The following is a 9,531-nucleotide window of genomic DNA, read 5'->3' as shown; positions in this document are numbered from 1 at the left end:
AAGAACAGAAATGGTCCGTTTTGGCACAGAGCCATCGCACTGATCTGAACAATAATCATAAATCTGCCCCGGGTCTTGCTCTGTTTCTCCACGGTTTTTATTCACTCGCTCCTGTTCTCTCCTCTTTTCTCTTTTCTTTACCATTCCCTGAAGCACAACGTGGGTCTGATCTCTCTCTCTCTCTCTCTCTCTCTCTCTCCCTCTCTCTCTCTCTCTCTCTCTCTCTCTCTTTCTCTCTCTCTCTCTCTCTCTTTTTCTCTCTCAGGCTTCTGTGATTCTCAATTTATTTGTAACCAGACACGGCTCTATGTTGTTTTGGTACAGTGTGATACTACAGAAAGTTCTGATTGGTTAAGGTGGGACCGAGGGGCGGAGTTAGATTAAAAACATTCAAATCAAGTGAAATAAAAAACGATGCAATTTACAATTACAGATTTATTTTCAATTATATTTATATTCTATATAGCAGTGTTTTTATTGTATATTCTATATAGCAGTGTTTTTATTGTTATGTAGGTGATTTTGGTGTAAAATCTTCTGTGTACAGTTGAGAAAAATTAGCAGTGCAAAAATTTTCATTAATAAAAAAATAACTAATAAAATTACATTTAAATTCTGCAAAAGCTCAAAATGCAAAAAAATTTGGTGCTGTGAAACTCATAAATTATTTAAATAATAATAATAATAATAATAATAATAATAATAATAATAATAATAATAATAATAATAGCATTTCTGCATTTTAAATAAATAAAATTTTATTCAATTAATTATTAAATGTTAATACATTCATGCACATTTTTTTTATCTATCAATGCTTAATTTTAAATAAAATTTTTAAGTAAAATATACTAATTTAATAATTTGATTAATACATTTAAAAATATGAAGATAAATAAAGATTTTTTATTGTCATTTTTATTGTCATTTTTTATTTTTTTTATTTAAAAAAAAGTGTGTTCAGTGTGTTTCCAAAACATGTTTAAAATATAAACGTTCAGAATGTTTAATTTTGTACACACACACACACACACACACACACACACACACACACACACGTAAAAATAACACACAATTACACAAACACACACACACACACACACACGAAATAACACACACACACACAAACACACACACACACACACACACACACTCGCAAAGCAAATCCAATTGGCAGCTCATCATTAGCTCAATTGTAGAACACAGTAGAAAATATATGACAAAAATTTGTCATACACACACACACACACAAACATTAACCAGCTGACGGCATGTCGGGAACATTAGACGGCAGTTCCACATCCGCAGCAGTGTGTTAGCGGTGTGAGTGCTCCCAGCTAACGGCTAATTTGCTGGTAATTGCGGTGAGAGACGATCGCGAGCTTCGTTCCGGCCCGGAGCTGCTCTGCTAAATTACACAAAAGTGTTTCGCACGTTAAGCACAGGCTAATTGAAAACGTGACTGCGTGAGGACTTCCATTTTTACCCGTGAGGGTTTAACAATATCACGCTTGTGCGTGACAAGTTTTCACGCTGTGTGTATCGTGTTAATTTCTCCACACACTCGCTGTCAGAGCCGGACCTCTGACTGAGCGCTCAATAAAATCCATGTGTGTGTGTGTGTGTGTGTGTGTGTGTGTCTATTTGTATGTGTCTATGAAACCTTGTATGTGTGTGAATGATGCTGTAGTGTGCATTTGTGTGTGACTAAAAGTGTCTGTAGTACCACGGAGTGTGTGTATAAGCGTGTGTTTTCGTTACCACACTACCCAACAGGCTAATTATTGCATTATGTTATTGAAATCCAAAGCCAGGCCATTTTAAAGCCAGCAAACATCATGCTAATCATTAAACCATACCATTAAAAAATTGCTAACTAGCAAGCTAACATTATACTGACTGATATATTCTGTATTCTGAGCCGGGTTTGTAATTCAGCTAACATTTAGGCCACTTGTTATGTTGTATAATTGAAAAACAGACGCTCCTTCACTAGTAAAATAGCAGACATTAAGCTAATTGACTAACGACTAGCCATGCTAAATAACAATATTTTAGCAATTATATTCTGGAACTTTTCCACACTGCTAGTTAAATATGTTATATTTTGTTGATGGACAGTTAGCATTATGATAAGTAAAATGTCAAAAGTGCTAGCAAGTGGGTTTATAGTCACCTTCTGCGGCAGTGTGTGTGTGTGTGTGTGTGTGTGTGTGTGTGTGTGTGTGTGTGTGTGTGTGTGTGTGTGTGTGCTGTTTCATTTTGGTTTGATGTAGCTGCACCTGCCGCACACACACACACACACACACACACACACACCCAGGCCAAATCTGCCCTCAACCTTCTTCATTATCTTAAACACACACACAAACACACACACACACACAATCACACACTTCCAAAAATCATTAGTGGACTACATCTGAAGCCATTAGTCCGTCACCTGTAAGTTTCTAATGGAGTCATTATGGAGGCAGCTGGAGGGAAACACTTGTTCCTCAGTATTGCGCTCCTGCACTCACCTTCGTTTCTGAGGCACAGGATGTTAAAAAAAAAAACGTGTATGGTTTTAACATTTCCTCCTGTTGCGAATGTTTTACATTATGTTCAAGACGGATAGTTCTGTTACTTCTACTGAAATATTTACCTCACCTCCAGGTTTTCTGACTGAGCCACATGGGGCACCAAGAATTTGTGTTTTTAATCGCCAATTTCAGCTCGCTGCAGCTACGGTTAGCATGGTGCTGTCATTAAAGAGATGCTAGCTTGTTACACGGCTATACCGATGCACACCTAATGTAATCACGTACATGTTTCACATGTTATAAAAGTAAAGAAAACATAATAAGGTGCAACAATTCTAACAGGTGATGCCATGTTGTCGTCATTTTAATACAAAAATGTGGACTGCTGTTACTGTGGAAGTGTGTTACTGCTGTTACTGTGGTAAAAAAAAAAATGCTCCAGTAATTAAAAATATAAACACTGGATTTTTCAGGATTTTTTTTTATCTGCTCACCTCAGGAACTTGTTTTTACCATGTCTGTTGCTTCATTTAGTGAGTTAATATATTTCAAAGTATTCAACAAAAAGCTGCTAGCTAATTTTTCTATTAACATTATAACACACATGCAAGCTAACACTATTTTCTCCTAAAACTTTCACACACATCCTTACACAGAAAAAGTCTTGCTAGCAAAATTGTTTTAGAAAAAAATATTTGAGATTTGAGTTTTAGTTGGAAATATCTACACCTACAAACAATTATTCGCTTTACAGAGTGGCGCCTCACTGGTGTGTGTCCTGCTAACATCAGCTAGCTTGAACTTGAATATTCATACTGTAATGTAAACATAACAGCTAATAAGCACTGTTCAACCTTACACCTCAAAACGAGCTACATCCATGCCTCTGTAAAAAAAAAAAAAGTTAAATTAAAAAAGTCAATATATTTAGGGGTCCAAGCACCAGACGTAATGTGCTTTAGCAGTGGAAGGTTCAGGAAAGGAAACACTCCATAAAGCATTATTTGAAGATGATGTATAATGAGTAATGTCCATGAAATAAATTCAGAGGGCTACACTGCTGACTTTCACAGACATGGGATTATTTATTTTTGTCTAGCCACATGAGTAGCCAAAAGAACAGCAGTTGCTTTAGTTCAGAAGCGACGCAACAAAGTCGAGTATAATGTGTGTTTTTGTTGTTGTTGTTCTTGTCATTGTTGTACACATGCTTTTGATTTAGACAGCCTAATGAAGCATGTAATAAACTGAGGTCCACTCTCTGAACAGTGTATTGGATACTAATGGACATTTCGCCTATTGTATACTGTACGTCCAGCCACAAAATACAACGTGAGGAGACGTTTGAGATGTTTAGAGTGAAGTTATTTTAGAGTATCATATGTTGTATCATGCAGGATGTCGAATGTAATATGGCCCAAGAAAATGAAATAAGTTTGAATAAAACTGGGGAAATTATTTTACAATTGTTAGACTTTTGCATCGTACTACACGAAGCGATTTACAACTGATTACCGTTCACAAATCCAGGTCTTCTCGACGTCCTAGCCTCCTGTCATAGTCTTACACACAGTAGACTTCGCCTACGCTGCATGTCCACGTACATTTTTCAGACGGGGGTCAAAAGACACCGGATGCTCGCTTGGATTTGTCTTGCTTTTCTTGTTCATTCTTTATGTCTCTCTGCCTCGTTCCTGCTCTAAACCCCAGGGTCTGGACTTCATTAGGTCCAAAAACCCTTCCTCTCCTCCACTACCTCCACCTCCTTCCCCTTGTAGACGGAACAGAGGCGACATAATTCACTTTGCCAGGTTTTACAGTGTGGGGTAGGGGACCACAGAGGGGTCAAGTGAAAGAGTGAAATCTGTTCCCCAGCTGTGCGCCTATTTCACCCCACAGCCTAGAAATAGAGAGCGAGAGAGGTAGAGAGAAAGAAAGCGAGAGATACTTGGGGGAAACACCCCCCCCCCCCCCACTGAGACTGTCTATTGAAATTGCTATGTCTGTCTCCACCTTTCCTTCCATCAACACTAATCCAGTTTGCATCAGATTCCTGAGGAAACCGCCCTCACACGTTGAACACAGTGAGACACACACACACACACACACACACACAAAACATTGTGTGTGTATGTGTGTGTGTGTGTGTGTGTGTGTGTGTGTGTGTGTGTGTGTGTGTGTGTGTGTGTGTGTGTGTGTATATATATATTATATATATCACTCCCTGCTTAGAAGACATAAATAAATCCAAACACCTGAATTTTTTTTCCTCCCACGTGTCAGTTATTTCTCGTGAATCAAAGACTCGCTCTCTAATCTGCACTTCCTCTCCGAACAGCTCATCAGCACCTCGGAGTGTAAAACCACACCTGTACCTCACACACGTCAGTCTCGACAGCACCAAGACGCTCAGTCATTTGTTCATCTATTTCTAATTAAAAACAAATGATCACTTGTCATCATCTGCTTTATTCATTTATTTATAATTATCTTATTAAGTTATTATTATTATTATTATTATTATTATTATTATTATTAAAGAGGCTTGTTCATGATCTAATGATAACCTAATAGGCTTTAAGGCACCAGCAAGGTACCTTACGGATGCTGTTTTTTTTTTATTCTGGAATCTAAATAAACCCGAAGTCAAACCTTTGCTTGTAAATATTTATTTATTATAATGCATCTGTTTTCATCTTATTTTGAATTAAGGTACAGACAGACAGACAGACAGATAGACAGATAGATAGATAGATAGATAGATAGATAGATAGATAGATAGATAGATAGATAGATAGATAGATAGATAGATAGATAGATAGATAGATAGATAGATAGATAGATAGATAGATAGATAGATAGATAGATAGATAGATATTAGCTCCTAATTTATATGTCCAAGAAAGCAAAAGGTATTGAACAAAGCAGATGTCTCAGAAGCTCATTTGCTTTCCAGTAGTTTTGTGTTCGCTTTTGTTGTTGCTGTTTTACAATATTTGAGACATGTGATCATTTGACTATTTAAACACTATTTTATTGACTCTAAATCGTAAATAAATACATGTCTAAATCTAGTACCCCGTGTATCCTTATGCAGATATTTATCACAAGTCATAAGCGTGCTTATTATGACTTATATATATAAAAAAGGGCACGTGATAATAAAGCCGCATGACCTCTAAAAGCGGAAAAAATAAATCCGATTTTTCGTTCGATTCTTCTCCAAATCTACTTTTTTTTTATGTGCAAATATTGCGTAAAATATATATAAAACGTGTGTATATATAAAGTGTCTACAAAAAGTGGCAAGTTTAAGTGTGTTTTCGTTCCACCTGATGCGCTCAGACTCTCCGTTTGCAATCAGATACGATTTCATTCAACAATAATCACGTCGTTATAACTGCACATCATTCGCACTGGATCTGTATTTAGATGTGCAATTTGCGACAAAACTATAAAACTAATAACTCTGACGCGCGCGAGACGCAGATGAACCCGAAATATCGGTTTGCTATTGGGTCGGATTTTTCACGCTTTAATGTTTAAAAAGCTTGCACGCGCTCCTGTATTATTAATAATATTATTATTATTCATTTATTTATTTTTCTGCACAATATTTGAAACAATTTCCAGACACGGTGATGAAGTGCATGCATATTTCAAGGACAACCTGTGAACAGGAAAACGCACGCGCCAGCTTGTAGAAAAGAAAACAGAAAAGAACTATAACTTTGCGTAAATCGCTTTGCCATGCACAAAAACAACGCCGCAAAAATAAAAACCTGAATATTATTAAAATGTGATTCATACAAACTACATTTTACATTTAAACGTTTTGAAGATTTTATTCGCAGTTTTATTATACAGACTTTTTTTTTCGCTTCTTTGCATCCAGTACATGATTATTTGCGATCTTTTCCTTTCAGATTTCTCACTTTTTATTGTTTATTTTGCCACTTCATGCGACACAAAACTGAACTCTCACGCGCGTTCGCTCCGGAGCGCGCGCCTTTTAAAAAATACTGTCTGAATCCTGCTCGTGCACTGAACATCTGGGATACTCCTACATTTGCAAACACGCGTGCATGCTGTTTTCGCACAATTCGTTTTTAGGTTTTGGTTATTTTTTCCCCTATTTTTAGTGTTTTAGTAATATTTTATCCTCGTGGAGAAACTTGTTTGCATGATGCATTATGCATGGGCACCCAAAAAAGCATGTCCAGCTATGCTTTCCCACCCAACACGCGCACGGACACGCGTTCACACACACTCTCACACACACACACACGAGCGATGTCTCTCACCTTTGCGCGGCCGTGTTGGCGTCCAGTATCCCGGCGCTCTGCATCCAAGAGCGCACCGGGGTCATGCCGCTAGCGAGCGGTTCCTCCTTCATGGTGAGCGCTCCCCGCGGGAGACCGTCCTGAATGGAAAACATGAAAACGGACCTCGAAAGCGACTATTCGAGCGAATAGTTCAAAAAGAAAAAGAAGGGGAGAAAAAAAAGAGAGACAATCCTTCGGATTAGCTAGAAATAACAAAAAAACAACTGAAGGGATGGGAGGAGGCGAAAAAGAGATAAGCGACCAAAAAAAAAAAAGTGTCCGCGAGGGTCCTTATCCTCTCCAAAGGCGTCCTTGATGAAGGCGCGCGAGCGCTCCGGGATCCCACAGGGTCGCTCCTTTCTTACTTTAGATTTCCAGCAATAAACCGCGCAAGTTCAGGATGAAACCGGTGTGTGCGTGGTGATGTGTGTGTGTGTGTGTGTGTGTGTGTGTGTGAGTGTGTGTGTCTAGTTAAAAGAGGGAGGAGAGAGCTCGCCAAAGCATCTCAAAGGAGAAAAAGAGCTCCGGATCAAGGAGAGAGAGAGAGCGCGCGTCTGGTCTCGGGAAGTTGCTCAGAACGAAAGAGGACGGAGCGAACAAAACGCGCACGCGAGGATGAAAACGCGGACGCGCGTGCTACAAAAAGAAGAGAGAGGGAAGTAAAAAAAAAAACCGGAGTGATTAGCGAGGGAACAAGAGGGAGGGATGGAGCAAGGAAGGCTTCACGAGCTCTCCCCGGGGAAAAGGCGGATTGGGTAAGGAAGCTCGCTCCCTCTCCTCCTCTCACTCCCCCTCTCTCCTTTCCTCTTTTCCTCTACGCTCTTCTCTTCTCCTCCTCTCCATCCGTCTCTTCACGGCTCGCGCGTCCCCGTGGACAGAAGCGCACCTTCTCACCGGAGGTGGGCGGGACCCCTAACCGGGGTGGGGCGTTGATTTTGGCCTTAAAAGGCGAGCTCATTTGCATGTCGGAGGTGTGAGAACACAGTCACGTGACTGGCGTCGCACGTGAATCCTGGGCAGACAGTGGGGTCCGACCGGAAGTGCTGGGACAGAAAGACATTGACCAGGACGCGCTACGAGTCACTTCAGTAGTGTAACTACAGTCTGTTATTCTTACAGATTATAAATAAACAGGAAATAGAGAGAATAAAAACATTCAGCTCAGTAATGCAGGATACAGTTCTCTTACATATTGGCCTTAAATCCTAATATTTAGATATTTCAGAGTTTATATATATATATATATATATATATATATATATATATATATATATATATATATATATATATATATATATATATATATAAACTTTAATGCCTGTACTGTAAAATATACTAATGTCTAATAAATATAAAATCTGTCCAAATGCACTTATTTTATTTAAACACACACACACACACACACACACACACACACACACACACACACACTACAACTCTCTCCTGCTTTAGACATATAAAAACTTGCTATGGTAAAATATATAATTACTTTTTATAAATTGCAAAATAATACAAAGAAGAAGAAGAAGAAGAAGAAGAAGAAGAGAGAAAAAAAGGAAGATGAAGAGGGTTGGACTAAATGGACCTCTCTATTTATAAAGAATTCTAAAGAATGTTTATATATATATAATATATAATAAATATGTGCGTGTGTGTGTGTGTGTGTGTGTGTGTGTGTGTGTGTGTGTGTGTGTGTGTGTCTCTGAGTGAAGGAGGCGATGGAGGCGATCATCAGAAAAGCAACGCGGATTAAATATGAAATAAATATCAGAGAGACTGAACTGAAAACGATCCCAAGGGCTTTCAAAACATTCACTTCAATTAGATCTTAACGATACGATACTTTACTGCGAGAAGAAATAAAAATAAAACCGCACAGTTATTCGTTTTATATTTTTATATATAATTCAGAGCTGAACGAACCCGACATTGTTATTATTATTATTATTATTATTATTATTATTATTATTATTATTATTATAAATAACATACACATTTAAATGTTGACATCATATTATCATATTGTTGTTGTTATTATTATTATTATTATTATTATTGTTGTTATTGTTGTTGTTGTTGTTGTTTTATAATAAATCTGTCAGCGCAACAGTATTTAAGTGATTATTTGGAACACTATAATAGTCCCATGTATTTGACGCATTGTCGTATTTACTGATTTTTACTCTCTTCTTTAAATTTATACGTAAAATAAAAAAGATTTATTTATTCTTGTATTTATTTGTTTATTTATATTAACCCTAGCGACGCAACAAATATGGGGGAAAAAAGATTTTCCGTATTTTACACTTTTATCTGTCTAATCCTAATTCCAGAAGACTACTCTGTCTCTCTGTCTCTCTGTCCCTCATTCTTTCCATCATTCCACCCTGTTCTACAAATGAAACTCCTGTATCATCATCGCCTAAAGCTTGATCAGATTTTGGGCACCAGATTTGGGTCTTGAGCGGCTGCGGTCTAAATTTTAAACTCTAGATAAAGTATAAAGTGTAAAAATGGGCTGGAAGACACTTAACTCTATTGTGCAGAAATGTCATGTGAGTGTAAAACACCGTGCGCCCACGTGACCTGGGGCAGGTTTCACTTGGGAAACTTGGGTGAAGTTTGGACCCAATCCAAACCGCATGATCCTAAATAATCTCAACAGCACCCACAAGAAGTGA

General features: G+C 37.9%; 1 protein-coding gene across 4 annotated transcripts in view; it reads right to left on the bottom strand.

Moving 5' to 3' along the window:
• Positions 1 to 7,593, bottom strand: part of LOC310740044 (transcription factor COE3) — a 91,232-nt gene extending 83,639 nt beyond the window's left edge. For 3 of the 4 annotated variants that reach the window (XM_083566441.1, XM_083566440.1, XM_083566443.1), the window contains exon 1: positions 6,830 to 7,593. In XM_083566441.1, coding sequence (XP_083422567.1) covers positions 6,830 to 6,963 — 134 coding nt within the window. In that variant the 5' untranslated portion in view covers positions 6,964 to 7,593. The remainder of the gene's footprint in view (positions 1 to 6,829) is intronic. The other variant, XM_083566442.1, reaches the window with a different exon arrangement.
• Positions 7,594 to 9,531: the final 1,938 nt, after the last annotated feature.

The sequence above is a fragment of the Silurus aristotelis genome (genome assembly GCF_946808225.1).
Source record: "Silurus aristotelis genome assembly, chromosome: 17".
In the NCBI taxonomy this organism is placed as follows: Eukaryota; Metazoa; Chordata; class Actinopteri; order Siluriformes; family Siluridae; genus Silurus; species Silurus aristotelis.
Note: the sequence above shows the minus strand (reverse complement) of the source record. Positions and strands in the feature narration are given on the sequence as shown.